Here is a 14,811-nt window from a genome sequence, read left to right on the forward strand (position 1 = left end):
AAAGGAGGTTTCATTGAAAAGGTCTGTGAAGATTGCAGCTGTAGAAGACAGTGTACTCTGGCGTGTCCGGATGGGATCTGTTGTATTCCTAATCTTTGTAGATTGCTCCTTAGAAAAGAGTGGTAAACACTAGTGTGTGTGTTGTACCATATAGCAATTGTAGGTTGCTCCTTGTTCTAAGTCAATGAAATCTGGACAAGGTCCCGGGGATGTAGGAAACGAACCCCGTTAACAAACTTTGTGTGTTTTTACTTTCTGCACTAGTTTTTGTCGCTCTCACTACATTAACACTCAACATGTATGAAATGAGTGAATTCTATTTGTCATGTTTAGGACGTTTAGCCTTGTGTGTTGCATCCCTGCTGCCGGTACTTCCATCATCAGCTTTGAATCCAGAGCCATCAGCGATATTGCAGAAGGCAAAGCAACTCTATCTTTCGCATTATGTGGGTTCTCAGTTGGAGTTGGCACATGTGGCAGAACCTTTGGTGAGACAATTTTAGTAACGGTTATAGCCTGAATCTTGCCTGTAGAAATAAGGACGAAACTTTACTTCTATGAAGAAGACGTTATAGTTTGGGAAACATCTTGTGCTATATTTTTGGGAAAATAGCTCGTCGGTGTCACAAAAAAAAAGAAAAAGCTCGTCGAACCCATAGAATTACCAAACAACTACGTGAAATCCCTATATACTAAAGCGCAAGTCGCCTCTCCAATAAAATCGTGACAAGTGGAAACTTTTTTTTTAATTAAAAATAATCAACAAAAGAAAAAATATTTTTATCCCTAATTTTCAGCAACTCCTTTCTAATATTCTCAGAATATTACATTCACGTTAACTTACCACGATTTCAAACGGTTTTCTTCTCCTGTATTTCAAAAGAAAAGTTTTTTTCTCCTATATAATTTTTTTTCTCGGTTATCAAACCAGTTCATCTTTCCTAAATTTTCAAATTTGATCTCGACTGGCTCTTTCATATCTACTTTCTTCTGTCTATACCAATTCAAAATTTTTATTATTCATCATCTGGATTACTTCTTAAAAGTTCATGATCAAAAAAATTTTAGATCGAACAGTGGAATGCAGTCTTCTTTGAATCTTTCTCAAAGCAAAAGTTGGATCGGTGGTCGAGTTTAAATTATGTCGGAAAGAGATTATTACTGGTACGTGAGCAGATTCTATTTTGTTGCAGGTATTCACGTCATGGTGGTTTGTAATGAGTTCATAACTTTTTTTTAACATAATGAGTTCATAATTTTTTCTGCAAACGCAGAGTAATAATATCGCATAAAATTTTTTATTGTTCAGTTTAGAAATCATCTTTGCTTACTGCAGTTTTTTTTTTTGCTTACTGCAGACTTGGATAAACACCAAAACATAAAAAAGTAGAGCGCACGACCACTTTCACGTCATACGTACGCAACTCCCAAAACCTTGGCACAAAATCTAACAGTTTCATCTTCTTTATTCTTGCTTTTCTCTTCCTTCTTCTCTATGTTTCATATTCTTCATCAATTTTTTTTCCCAGATTTTCAGTGCATCAGCCAAAATCAATAGAGGTTTGTGACTACTATACTTGTGGTCATTTGTCAATTCTTCTCAAATCTATATCATTTGACTCTTTTAGCGTGATTCAGGTAGAATATGTCACTTAATTTAGTTATACTGTTGATTACAAGTTTTTTTTTTTAAAGTAAGAAGGGGATATACAAAGCTTATTTTTTCAAAAGAAAAATACAGGAAAATAAGATCATTGTCTACAAATGAAGAGATATTGGGAATTCAGTTATGTCACAACTTTTTTGTAAGCACTACGTAGCAAAAAGAAATAACCTCCAATAGAAAAGGTAATAGATTCTGCAAATTTTAGAGTTCTATCTTTGCTTTTTCATATTTTCGATCAAATTTTTATTACAAACTAGCTTTGCATTTCCCCCACAAGCATTGATCTTCATTGTGTCTTATGTTTTTGTATATTTTACAGTTTGTTCAATGTTTTTTTTTTCTGAACTGTAGTTTGTTCAATGTTATTATCAGACATATTGGTCCTGCCACCTTTTCATACAAATCTATAATCTATAATATAATGAGAGAGTTGAGGCTCTCCCTTTGCGCCACGTCAGCATTTTGTGGGTCCTACTTTCTTTTTTTTCCGTGTAATTTTCATTAACTGATCTTTTTTTTTTCCTTTGTGCAACATCTCTTTGGGTTCAGCGTGGGCTTTAGTGGACTTTAGTTTCGGATGAATTTTAACATTACCATTTTCGGTCCGTATCTTCTTCCCTTTTTGAGATCCTTCGGCTTCTGAGTGTGCTTCATCTTCCGGCGAGTCGTTTTTGATTCTCGATCTCTTGGATTCCTCAACCGATCTATACTGACGAAACAACTCATCTTCATGTAACGCGCATTCCATCTTCCTATATATAGAGATCCTATGTGTGGTGAGTTCTCATTTGTCTCCTAGCTTTTCTCCTCCACTTTTTCATTCGTTTAACTCTGCAACTGCAGTTACGAAAATGACTTCATCAGCTGCTCCAGTCACTAACGCCACCGTCGCCTACTCTTCTTTCGCCTCTCTTCGCCTCAGAAGAACTGCTCTGTCAGTTGTTGCTGACCTCATCTGCTTCTGAGATGCTCTCGATGTCGCTCATAAACTCTTTTTTCTTTCTCTCAGCTACGGTCCGGAGATTACGCCGGAACGGCATTCAATTGGCGCAGTAGTTTAATATTTATATATCATGAAAATTGATGGTTCCGTTAGATTTGTTTGTTGTGCTGTTTTGTTGGAATCCTTATGAAGAGTTATATGTGGTCCTGCAGATGGAATCCTCACAAAAGAAATATTTTTTGGGTTTCTGTTCAGCTTCAGGTTAAATTTTTTTGGGTCATTCAGTTTGTATTTGTTTACAGTTTGGGTTAAGATTGAATCCTACGTTTGTTTTTCTTCCTTGATTAGGTAAAGATCGTTTCCAAGGCTGATGACTTCCAGAATCAGGCTCAGCCTCTTGAAGATCTTGCAAGAAGGCTTAAATCACATGTATTCTCCGTTGCTGACCCTTCCCATATATATTTAGTTCTGTATATTTTCTTTTCATGTGTGTATTTTTGCTTGCATCTTATGTTTATATATGTAAAAAGTTTGAACCTTGCGTTGTCATTCTTGACTTTATTGAGAGTAGAAGATGCAAACAGAACGGCTGTAAGTTTCTGATGCTTGACACATGATTGACGCTGTCATCTACTGATGATAAAGCTACAAGAAAATGTGGATTAATCCATTTTTTTCTTAAACATGTAACTGTCTTTGATATAGTGGAGCTGTACATAGGCAGCTTGATTTACATGGACTCAATCTGGCAGCAGACGATGCCTCATCAGTCTTCTAATGAGTAGGGGGTGTCCCGCTCTTATGGGTTTGGTATTGACAATGTAGGCTCAGACCCATCTGCTAATGCCTCTCAAGATTACCATGGAAGCTACAGTGTTGGAGTAAATAGACAAACAAATAGAGGTACGTGGCTCAAAGGCTTTAGCTTTGTTGATCTCTTCTGATACTTTTTGATTTTTTTTTTCAGTTGAGTATAACTGAGTTTAACGTTCTTAGGTATTGAAGCATAGAGAAAAGTCGATGAAGAAAGTGATACTTGTAGATCAAGAAAGAACAATGTCCCTTGCAGAGTTGTAATTTATTATCATCCAAAGTAGAGAAAGAGATACCAACTTTCTTCATCACAGTGAGTTTCTGTTTTTTTGTTGTTGTTTTGTTTCTTCTGTATCTAATTCTTACATAAAGATAAGATCTGATAAGTAGCTGCAAAGATGCAAGATGGGATGATAAAAGATTTGGTTTCTGCGTTTGTCTCCATAGCAATAACTAAAGATAGTTGATTCTCGATCACTATTCTTTAGGTTTTCACGTCTTCTTCCTTAAAGGTTCTTGGTGTTGTGTGCTCCGTTTGTAACTCTAATTGTTAACTTAAACATTCGATTTGAATTGTTCATGAGAATTGTATATTAGTGTGAGAGAAAACATTGTCCAAAATGATTATATTAATTTGTTGTATTTGATATTATCCTTTTGTTTTTAGTTGATTTGATTTGTTATTTTCGAGTTTTAAGACTGATTGTTCCACACATTTTTCTCAAAGATATTAGGGTACTATCATATGGTATGGGCATAAATGAAATGCTATTATTGTTCGCCGGTCGATTATATACTAACCCGTATTGTTCGCCGGTCGATTATATACTAACTCCGCGCTTGCGCGGGGTGAAAGACACCTAGTTAATATAAAGTGTAAGATCGTGAACCAGATGTTTCTCTTAATGAGAGTAACTCATTTCAAAGCGTGTGCACTATAGTGTAAGATAGTCAGGTATGGTGCTAATATATCTTAATATTGATAACAAATTTAAGGAATTCTTTATCCCGTACGTAGTACGGGACGAAACACTAGTTCCACAATAAATCAACAACAACACTATTTGCTTCGAGTAGGAGAGAAATTAAAACGAGGCCCAATAGGCCTAGTAAAAAGCCCACATACAAATCGGAACAACATAAAAGCCTTGAATCGACTGGTCATAAAGACACCACTTCCCGTCCCTCCTCCGTACCCGAGCCCTCACTATCTTCGAAGCCCTAATACCTAAAGGTGTCGTCGCCGAAAGAAGCGGCGTCTCTTGCTTTTCCCGATCAAGTTATGGCGGAGGAAGATGTTATCGCTTTTCCTGTGCAGCCTTCAGACCACAAGCGCAAGCTCGAGAATGTCGAATCCGAGATCCTCGAGCAACAACAACATCCCGGCTCGATTGATCAGTCTAACGAAGCTTCTGTAGACGGTGACAAAGAAGCATCTGAGTATTCTCAGGCGAAGCGACCGAAGCTCGACGCCGAGGCTGACGATGGGCTAGGTAAACTTCAGATTCCTTGGCTTCTTGTTACAAACTAGGGATTTGGGTTGATGCGATCAGTGTAAAGCCTTCACCTTTTTTCTTTGATTCGTTGCAAAGTTACAAATTTTAAGTAAATTGATTGGTTTTTTTTTTGTTTAGGTATAGATTTAAACGCATGTATTCTCACTTGCTATATTTTGATAAATATTGTAGAGAGTAAAGAAGAGAGACCTGAGGAATCCAAGGAAGAGGGATCTGAAAATAAGATTTGTGATAATGGTAAGCCTGAGGATAACCAACCAGCTTCCGTTGAGGCTGCAGCTTCCCACGAAGTTTCTGTTGAACTAAATAACGAGGTGAACACTACTAGTCCTTCTCAGAAGGAAGCTGACGAAAGTAGTAAGGAAACGAATGATGCTCTTGCTCAGAAAGAAGTTGAAAACCAAAGCAAAGTAGTGGATGATGATGGCTCTCAGAAAGAAGATGACAACGAAAATAAGGAAGCAAGTGCTGGTGACGAGAGTAAGGAAGAGGTTGGCGACGGAAGTAAAGAAGTAAATGGGGGCAGTTCTGTTAAGGAGGTTGACGACACCCAGTCCACATCTCGCAAAATAGAAGTCCCGAGTTCAAAGGTGGGTTCAATTTACTTTCCCTTTTGACTCTTGTGTGAATGAATCTTTACTGAGTTTATCTTTGCAGGTTGGCACGCTTATTGGTAAAGGTGGGGAGATGGTACGGAATCTCCAGCTTAGTTCTGGTGCCAAAATCCAAATCCGGAGGGATTCAGAGGCTGATCCAAATGCAACTTTAAGACCAGTGGAGTTAATTGGGAATCTTGCTTCTATTGAGAAAGCAGAGAAGCTTATCAATGAAGTTATTGCTCAGGTTGAGAATTGTTTTTGTTTCTTTTTTTTTTTTATTGACATCTTTTGTTTTCGCTGTCTGACCTAAGATTTGTTTTTTTTTTCTCTTTCTGCTGCAACCGTAGTCTGATGCAGGAGGTGTACCTGCCCTTTTTGTAAGAGGGGCCCCAGAGCAAATCGAGATCAAAGTTCCAAATGATAAGGTATTCCCTGGTAATTGTTCTGCCTCGCTATTTTCTAAGTGATACCTAATTCATCTTCGACAGGTTGGTGTCATCATTGGCCGAGGCGGGGAGACTATCAAGAACATGCAGATAAAGTCGAGAGCACGGATTCAGGTTGTCCTTTCTATTTAATACTGACTGTATTAAAACTACCGATAACATTTTGTGAAAATATTTGCCTATTCTGTGTTACAACTGATTAAAATACGTCTCATATAGTTAATACCACTTGAAGAAGGTGATGGCTCTAAGGAAAGGACTGTTCGTATTTCTGGGGATAAAAGGCAAATTGATATAGCTACGGCGTTGATAAAGGATTGCATGTATCAGGTCTGTCTTCTGATGTTATTTCTCTGAACGTTGTCATTGCTGTTAGTTTTTGCAACCATGCAAATTGAAACATGTGATTGTTTAACTGTTTTGTTTCCTGATTTGGTGCATCTATTATCTAGTATATACCAATATGTTTGATAATCCCACGCTGATGTTTGTTTTTACTTAGTCTTCTCGTATGCAACTACATTGGTAACGAGGTGATAACTCTGTGTTTTCCAAGTGTTCCTCCTGCTATGTTTTTTTTTTAATTTATATAGGTATTTTTTTGTTTGCTAATGTTCTTGTCCATGCAATCTCTGAGCTTGTTACCTGTGATCAGTTACCGGTACACTCCTTAACCATGGTTTTTGTGTTTCACTGATTCACATGATGTGTTTTTGGGGGAAGGGGAATAATGACTTTAGTGTTGGACTCTGTTTCCTGATTTTTCTGCTTTAAATATGTGCAAAAGCCTGCTGTCTTAATTTAAAACTTCAGTGCAAATATATGGTGGCTCCCCTAATCTTCTGAATAGCTGCATGTTGGTGTTCTAAGGAATTATGAGAAAAATATGTGTATTGTAAGAAATATGCTCACTTTCTCTTGTTGAGAAGATCATATGTTCCGACCTCCATGTCGATTGCCATGATTCTTTAAGATAAAAGTGTCAGATCTCGAATTGGTGTTGGCTTTAAAAATGCAGATGTGGCCATTACCTTTCAATTGGGGCCAGCGTTGCCTTGTTGGTGTACAATAGACGTCACCCAGGTCTACGGATGAAGGTATTTGGCATTTGTCACTCACGCTTGCAGGTTATTGTGGTCGGTAAGGCTGCTTTTGTGTTTTGAAACTTTCAAGCCCTTAGTGTGAGCGTGGATACATTGCAGCACCGTTTTGTTAGATATTCTTGAATGACCATGGAACTACTAAAGGGGAGCCTGGTGAGACCATTGTGGATACTGTAAATGATCAGCTTTAATTTCTTTTATCGAACATATACTGCAGTTTCACATAGGCTATGGTACTAAGTTGATGCCAGTGCTTCAACTTCAGTTTGAAACAATTTGGAATGCTACTGACAGTTGAATTGTTTGTAGAGTTATCACTTCTTATGGCATAGAATAATTTTAACACGTTGTCATGTTTCTGAATGTCATCGGCTCATGACTTGTTTTGATGAAATTTTTTGCTGTGTTTCTGTGTTCTTAGTCGGATCCTCTTTTTATGTCTTTTGTGAACTTAGAAATTTCATGATATGCCAGGAAACCTAGCTGCTTTGTTGCACAATTTGTTCCAAGTTTCAGATTTAATATTAGTACTTTCTGGCGCTCTTCATTCTGTCAGTTGATTGAGATTTTATGTTCTATTTATTGTCTCTGAATGGAGGTTTCATGGTTGTGTCTTTTGTAGGATACAAGGCCACCACACTATTCTGGTGGTTATAATTCGCCTGCTTACCAACCACGAGGACCAGGTGGTCCGCCTCAATGGGGTGGTTCACGTGGGCCTCATGGGCCCCATTCAATGCCATACAATTATCACCATGGTGGACCATACCCGTCTCATGGTTCACATTACAGACCTCCCAATTCCGGCGGTTATCCTCCACAGCATATGCCTCCGAGGAGTGGATATGGTCCTGGTTGGGAACAAAGGCCTCCACATTCTGGTCCTTATGATTATTATAGTAGGCAAGGACCTCAAAACCCAGGTCCTGGAGCTGCTCCGTACTCTCAGGCAGGTGGTCAGCAGAATTATGGGCAGATGTATGATCAGCCAAACTATGATAATCCTCCTATGCAGCAACCTTATGGTGGATATGGAGGCTCCCAACAGGGCTATCCACCTGCAGGTGGTCAACACCAAATGCAGCAGCCAAGTAGACCTTATGGGATGCAAGGACCAGCCGAGCAAGGATATGGGCCTCCAAGGCCAGCAGCACCTTCTGTTGATGTGCCTTACCAAGGTCCACCTCAAGCAGCACCATCGTATGGTACAAGCATGGCTCCACCACAACAGCAATATGGTTATGCATCAAGTACTCCTGGCCAGCAAACTTATCCTTCATACAGCTCTGCAGCACCATCCGATGGTTATAATGGTACACAAGCAGCAGCAGTTACCCCAGCTTATGAACAGCATGGTGTTCCGCCAGCTTCTGGTGTGCAGCAAACTTCAGCTGGATATGGGCAAGCACCTCCAACCGGTGGTTATAGCTCATATCCGTCTACACAGCCGGCTTATGGTAATGCCCCGGCTCAGAGCAATGGAAACTATGGCTACGGCTCCCAGTATCCTAGCTATGGAGGTGGAAACGCATCAGGATATGCCGCACCTGTTGGCCAAACCGCTTATTCCCAGACTGCACCGGCCCAAGCGGGCTATGATCAGTCTGCAACTCAACCAGCAGGCTATGCAGCTGCTCCAGGAACAGCACAGTGAAGTTGTTCTTCCTTCATATCAATCAGTATGATGCAGACTAGGCTTATGATGTGACTCTCTAGAAGATCACATGTATCCTCAGATTATTTAGACTTGTATCCCTAAACTGCACGTCCTGAATTAGACAGCCCCAGTGTTTTCTTAAATCTTTTGTATGTCGTCTTATTTATCGTTTGATCTAAAGGCGCATATGACTCTGTTCCACCTTACATTATCTGAGTAAACCCTAAGTCGCTGTTACTCTTGTACTGCTGCTATTTCTTAAGGTGTTCCTAAAATATAAGCTTTGATCTTCTTTATTATTCTTGCTCCAAGTTTTGTTTCCATAGTACAATAGTTGGGTTCGAAAGCCATTTCATAAAAAAAACATGTTCATTGTGCTGCTTCTCAGGCAATCAAACAATTGCAGTTTAGATCTTTAAACATTTGCCATTACACTTCAAACTTAAAGCACGAGAGGGAAAAGAGACAAAAAAGGTGGCTGGTGAATAGGTTTTGGTTTAAAGGCGAACTACCCTGAGGAAGGTTTCGTAAGCAGACTGGAGGCGGCTTCTATGGTCTTTTCCCTTGGTGGTTTTCAGATAGTGAGCCACTTTGATGAACCCGGCGTGTTGCTGAAACAGGACAGACGTTTCCTCTTCCTCTTGTGGCCTTAATGATTGTTCTTGTTCTATATTAGGTTGCGGCATTGTGTGTGCCCACTGCATCCCCCATATAGCTAAGGGCCTCATGTAGCAAAGTGATCTATACTCGTCGTTTACGTTCCAAGCTTCTGGTGTCTGAAATGAAACGCTGTAACCAAGAACACAATTTGGTAAAAGAAAACATGATGAGTTAAACTAACCTAATAATTATGCTATGTGAGCTTACCCGAGACCCCGGTCAGACCAAGCTCCCTCATAGATTCCACTTGCTGTCCTAAATCCTTTGTCAGAAAGCCCTTCTTGAATCATACAAGCAGCGACCGAGTATGTAGTCCCGGCCCAAACCTCCCTCGACACCATCGTGCTTGTGTCTACTCTTCCATCCGGTAACATCCCGTTCACAGCGCCACGCGTCCCTCCTCTCACTTTCATGACATTGAAGTCGTATACCGTCTCCAATGCTTTCTTGATCCACTCTTCTTTCGCTATCGGCTTCAGTCCACAAGCTCTCGCGTACCACTGTCCAGCCAATTGATCAGCCAAGATTGATGAGCTCGAGCCACTTCGACTGTTATCATAATTAAAGTAAGAACCATTCCAGAGCTTCTCGTAAACGCTTCTAGCTTTCTCATACTTGGCGTTGAAGTAAACCGCAGACCCATTGTCCCCAACTTCAAGGGCCAAAGCAGAGCCGGCCTGGAGAGCCGCGACCCAGAGACCACCACAGTAAGCACTAACCCCAGTGCAAGACCAAGCGTCATACGTCTGATCAGGAAACCCTTCATTCTCTATCATCCCATCTCCATCTTTATCAAACTGGTCCAAGTAAGCAATGGCGGTGTAAACCGACGGCCAAACAGATTTGGCAAAGTTCAGGTCACCGGTTGCAACGAAGTCTCTGTAAACTTGAAGAACAAACTTGGAGTTCAAGTCTTTCCACCTATCCGTGTTGAACAAGTTATAAGCATTTACTTCAAACCACGGATCGTTCAAACCAATATCATGAGGAACCGCTCCAAGATTTTTCCTCGTAACGAATTCGCCTGAGCTCATGACCTGTTTCTTGCTGGAATCATGCATCAGAACAGCTGCCGCGAAATCTCTCTGGATGCTCAGCTCGATTTTGGGGAAAAGCATGAGCAATGCGAAAGAGGAGTAGAAGTGAACATCGTAGGTATTGTACATTAGATACTGGATCCCTTCTAGGTAAAGGAACTGTCCTATGTTCTCTTCTGTAGGCTGAACCATAGTGGTTCCGAGGGCAGCGTTTGAGGATAGAGGAGCGTGAATCTGTGAGCAGACCGCGTCGATTCTTCCTAGGATGTCCAAGGCTATGTTGTTGTTTTGCTCTGAATCAGCATTGTCTATTGTTGATATGCTGAGTGAGATCTTTCTTTTTCCTATGCTATCTAGGCTTTGCTTCGGAGGCAAACCATCTATCAAGAAAATGTTGGGTTTTTAGAAGAATGAAAATTTACATAAGTTTGTGGAAGTGATCAATGTGTGGTTACCTGTCCAGATGGTTCCTCCTGAGTTGAAATAGTATAGTTCGTTGAAGAGAGTTGTTCTATACCACTCAGGAAGTGTTGTGTCAGCAAGAATAGGAGCTTGCCACTCTTCAATCTGAGTCTCCCAATCAGAGAAGTCTAATAACAAAATAAGGAGAATGCATAATGAGATTATTATGATGATATCTTACTTTTTTTAGAGTTAGTAAAAAATAAAAAAATAAAAATAAAAATAAAAAGGAATTGTTTGCATACTGAGAAGAGCGTCACGAGCCATTGCCACCGCTGCATTTCCTAAACCGCCATAGAATCTTGTGTATCGTCTATGGAGTAGAAATTATCAAGTTAATAAAAAAGTTTTATATACTGAAACTATGTCCCGGATTGACACATGCATGCATACTTGTGGTAAGTTTTCTCGTCGAATCTAGCCTCAGGACAATCCCAAGAGAGGGAGAATGTGACTGTACGGTCACATCCTGGTGGAACCTTCACCTTTGCTGCTATGGCTGCTCCAATGGACGTTCCAGGTTTTGATGGAGTACATGCATTGCTCGTTAACTTGTCAAACGATGCGTTCTAAAGAGTGGAATACGAGAGGTTAAGTCTGATCATTCTTTTAAATTGTTATAAGAAAGACTTGGAAAATATTAGTTTATAAAGAAAAAAAAAAAGAATAACCTTTTTAATCTCATCCCACATATCTCCTGCTGTGATTTTGTTAGGGCTAGTACCCGAAACTAAGAAACTTGGACACGATGAGACACGAACATCCTCTGTTTCTTTTGCTGCAATTGCGTACGTCACTGGTGGGTGTCCATTTGCTGTCCTGCAAGATAAGTTGCATAACAGTTATCAACACAAGATCTATTCCAATAACCAACACTAAACTGAGCTCTAAACCAATCAAGGAGTCAGAGAAAGTGGTCTATACTTGTGTTGTAAAGCTACTGCATGAACTCCATCTTTTGTCCTAGAAAATTCGACAAAAGAAACAAGATTCAGTAAAAGAAGCACATAGAAAAAAAAATCTATGTCAGCATTTGATGAAAAATCTTACATCATTGTTGAGTTTAAGTGCTGTCCAGTTAACCCAGAAGTTCCTCCCACAGAATTCTAATTAACCACAGACAAATAAATCGTCAAAATTTTCTTACAGAGTGAAAAGACAAAAAAAAACAGTCTCCCAAAGGTTCTTAAAGAAGATGAACAAGGGGGGAGATGTTATGTATTCAGATTTATTACCTCCCAAGTAAAGAGCAATGTAACAATTGCTTGTTCCGCTCCGGTATTAGTCACCTAAAACATGGCATAAATCAATCAGCTCAGCACAAAGTAGTAACGTAAGTTATAAAGTTGACGTAGAACCCACTGAATTTTCGTACCGTGAAGTTGAAAACAGAAACAGGAAGACTGGTTTCCTTGTAATTATGAGGTATAAAGGGAGAGACTTGACGAGAAACTATTCTGAGTTCAGGGTCAGGTTCACCTGTTTCATCAATTAAAAACATTTTGTTTAATAACCATTATAAATAAAGAATTTGCAAATAGACTGAACATTTTGTTATACCTTGGTAGACGGTCCAGGACCTAGGATAAAGAGCATGGTAGGTGGAATTTTCCCCTGTCATGTTCCAATCCCAAGAATCAATACCTACATTTGGAGCCTCACCTGTGCACAAATAACCTCCATTGTCTCTGCACAATCGTATACAATAACATAAATAAGATCATTTCTATATTTACTATGTTTCTGTAACTAGGGATTTGATGAAGACGCAAGAGAAGAAAAAATGGATTTGGCTTACTTAATCACTTCTGGCCTTGTTGGACATAGAACAGTTGAGTGCTTCACACCGCCCGGGCGAGAAACAAATACCTATACAAGTTTAAAGGTATCAAGAAGCATGAGAGGGATAATTCATATAAAGTTATCAAACAGAAGAAACCAAGCAATGTTCAAAATATTGTTTACTTACAGAGAATTGGTTTGTGAGGATTGGAGCTTCCTCGCAAATCTTTGGGAATAACTTGAACTGCTGAAACTCACCCTTGTAACTTCTTCCAATGCTTCCTGCACTGATACACGGTTTGTCCCCGCAGGTTTGTACATTAATACATTGAAATAGAGTATCTTATACTTTAGTGCATTCTTGTGTATTTGGATTCCATACCCAATTCCACCTAAAGGGACAGCATGATCTCCTGTTATGTGGTGTTTTCTGAAGATGTCGAAGATTGAAGCCTGCAGGTTTTGGGATATTTTCAGCATTTGTTGTAGTCAAAGGTCATTAAATGTTCATGAGCATAAGAAAAAAATAAGTGATAGATCACTTACCCTTCCTTTTGCGGCTTCTTCTTTGGTGTGTCGCCACAATCTGTAGCCTAATGGAAACTTTGGAAAAGACAAAACAGAGAGAGGAAGAGAGTTTTTAAAAAAAATTCTCCTTATTTTTTTTTTGGAACTCTTCTTGTTAATTTCCAAAGAACAGAGCATGTGAACAAAAGCATAACTTGAACAGCAAGAAAGAGGATTCCTCATTGACTATCTTAGATTGAAGGTTCTTTATTCATAAAGTATGATTGTTCGAGAGAAAGATGATATTACCAGATGAAGATGATCTCGTTTAGTCAGTTTGAACTCAGAAGGGGTCTTGGCTTGACTGTTTAACTTCCTTTCCCATGACAGTGGAGGAAGTTTATCATCTATGACCTATAAAGAGTTTGACCCATGATCAAATAAAAGCTAATATTTGTGAATGGTAAATGACCATATTACATCACTGTTTTACGTGAACATGTTTAATTACTCCCATAATCACCAAAACATTAAAGACAATAAAACAGAACAAAGCAAGTTTTGATATAGAAACACAACATACCATTTGGTTAAGTTCCAAAAAAAAACATACCATTTGATTCTGGTCTTCAGTTCCTGTGTGACCGTTTTGCATCTTTGATTTACCTAAGAGATCAAGATACACTGGTCACATAACAGAGATAAACAAAGACCTTCAAAAGGTCATGAGACAAACTAAAAAAAATTAATGTATTAGGGATCTCAGATATAAGACAAAAGCTAATATGTTTGGCTTCTTCTCAGGTGCTAGTAGAGGAGTGTTTTGTCAGGAAACATGAACACGTGTCTACCAAAGAGAGAATAAAAAACCCAAGAAACAAAAAAGGCTTCAAGCTTTTGCATGAGAAAACTGGAATCTGTCATGGATTTTGCAAGAACAACAAGATACATACATAATTTTACCAAAAAAACAACAAGATACATATTGATGATTCATGCTATAAAAATAGATAAGATCTTCAATCCCGTAAACATATAGTAAGATAAGGAGTTTAAGATCCACAAGGGCTAAAGCTTCGCTGTAAAAATATGAACAGGCACAGAAGATAAACCAAAGAAACCAAATGCAAAAAGAATCTTGAAACTATAACCTTATGGGATAATTATGTATTGAAGTGAACACGAAGATTACGATTGATTATGATTAGAGTTACGTTACAAAACAAAAGTGAAAATTACCCAAAAGGTTTATGTGTTCAGTTCTTCAGAGCAAAAAGAGAGAGATGAATGATGAAGAGGACAAGTGTATGTAGATTGTTTTTCTTTGTTTGGGTGGGGAAAGATAGAAACATAAATAGAGCAACGAAAGAAGACAACATGCGGGCCACGCAATAGCCTTGGTTTGGTGATTACTAAATTACAGAGAAAAGTAATAACGATAAAAGTGTGTTGTCGACCCGTCTTTTTAAATTTTAATTAATAGCCATATGAACGTTTATTTAACTTAAATAACATTTTTTCCATCGACCGGTCAAATTCTTCTGCATTTGTAGACGAGTTCCGCGCTGAATCAACATCCTGTATTTTATTGTTCTTTTTAAAAATAAGGATTCTGTACC

At 39.0% G+C, this 14,811-nt stretch overlaps 2 protein-coding genes and 1 long non-coding RNA gene across 7 annotated transcripts; 2 read left to right on the plus strand and 1 right to left on the minus strand.

The window, feature by feature from the left end:
- Window positions 1-2,225: 2,225 nt before the first annotated feature.
- LOC108854406 (uncharacterized) lies at window positions 2,226-3,922 on the plus strand. 5 transcript variants are annotated; one of them, XR_001949906.2, is made up of 6 exons: window positions 2,228-2,442; window positions 2,510-2,870; window positions 2,958-3,038; window positions 3,140-3,200; window positions 3,315-3,512; window positions 3,606-3,922. It is a non-coding gene; the product is annotated as an uncharacterized LOC108854406 (long non-coding RNA). The 5 variants fall into 5 exon arrangements; XR_001949907.2 differs by having other exon boundaries at window positions 3,181-3,200; XR_008934503.1 differs by having other exon boundaries at window positions 2,226-2,442; window positions 3,181-3,512.
- Window positions 3,923-4,587: 665 nt separating this feature from the next.
- LOC108859891 (uncharacterized) lies at window positions 4,588-9,043 on the plus strand. The gene is made up of 7 exons (XM_018633795.2): window positions 4,588-4,915; window positions 5,111-5,529; window positions 5,597-5,782; window positions 5,886-5,963; window positions 6,027-6,098; window positions 6,204-6,314; window positions 7,710-9,043. The coding sequence occupies exons 1-7, from the start codon at window positions 4,705-4,707 to the stop codon at window positions 8,739-8,741; spliced, it is 2,109 nt and encodes a 702-aa protein (XP_018489297.1). The 5' UTR covers window positions 4,588-4,704; the 3' UTR covers window positions 8,742-9,043.
- A 35-nt stretch (window positions 9,044-9,078) lies between these two features.
- Window positions 9,079-14,574, minus strand: LOC108859867 (uncharacterized). Its single transcript, XM_018633774.2, has 18 exons — window positions 14,432-14,574; window positions 13,806-13,858; window positions 13,502-13,606; window positions 13,232-13,288; window positions 13,068-13,138; window positions 12,873-12,972; window positions 12,702-12,772; window positions 12,464-12,591; window positions 12,279-12,382; window positions 12,139-12,192; window positions 11,954-12,009; window positions 11,828-11,866; window positions 11,575-11,722; window positions 11,297-11,472; window positions 11,149-11,216; window positions 10,897-11,031; window positions 9,612-10,821; window positions 9,079-9,533 (listed from the first exon to the last, which is right to left on the minus strand). The coding sequence occupies exons 2-18, from the start codon at window positions 13,845-13,847 to the stop codon at window positions 9,242-9,244; spliced, it is 2,856 nt and encodes a 951-aa protein (XP_018489276.1). The 5' UTR covers window positions 13,848-13,858; window positions 14,432-14,574; the 3' UTR covers window positions 9,079-9,241.
- Between the last annotated feature and the right edge of the window lie 237 nt (window positions 14,575-14,811).

Source organism: Raphanus sativus, chromosome 1 (genome assembly GCF_000801105.2).
Source record: "Raphanus sativus cultivar WK10039 chromosome 1, ASM80110v3, whole genome shotgun sequence".
Classification (NCBI taxonomy): Eukaryota; Viridiplantae; Streptophyta; class Magnoliopsida; order Brassicales; family Brassicaceae; genus Raphanus; species Raphanus sativus.

Excerpts from the sequence above, each read along its gene's own strand:
- LOC108859891 (XM_018633795.2), top strand. The coding sequence starts at position 4,705 with ATGGCGGAGGAAGATGTTATCGCTTTTCCTGTGCAGCCTTCAGACCAC. Across the intron at positions 4,916-5,110 it reads CGAGGCTGACGATGGGCTAG|AGAGTAAAGAAGAGAGACCT; the intron begins GTAAACTTCAGA and ends TAAATATTGTAG. Across the intron at positions 6,099-6,203 it reads AGTCGAGAGCACGGATTCAG|TTAATACCACTTGAAGAAGG; the intron begins GTTGTCCTTTCT and ends CGTCTCATATAG.
- LOC108859867 (XM_018633774.2), bottom strand. The coding sequence starts at position 13,847 with ATGCAAAACGGTCACACAGGAACTGAAGACCAGAATCAAATG. Across the intron at positions 13,607-13,805 it reads CTGAAGACCAGAATCAAATG|GTCATAGATGATAAACTTCC; the intron begins GTATGTTTTTTT and ends AACTCTTTATAG. Across the intron at positions 12,383-12,463 it reads GTCCTGGACCGTCTACCAAG|GTGAACCTGACCCTGAACTC; the intron begins GTATAACAAAAT and ends TTGATGAAACAG.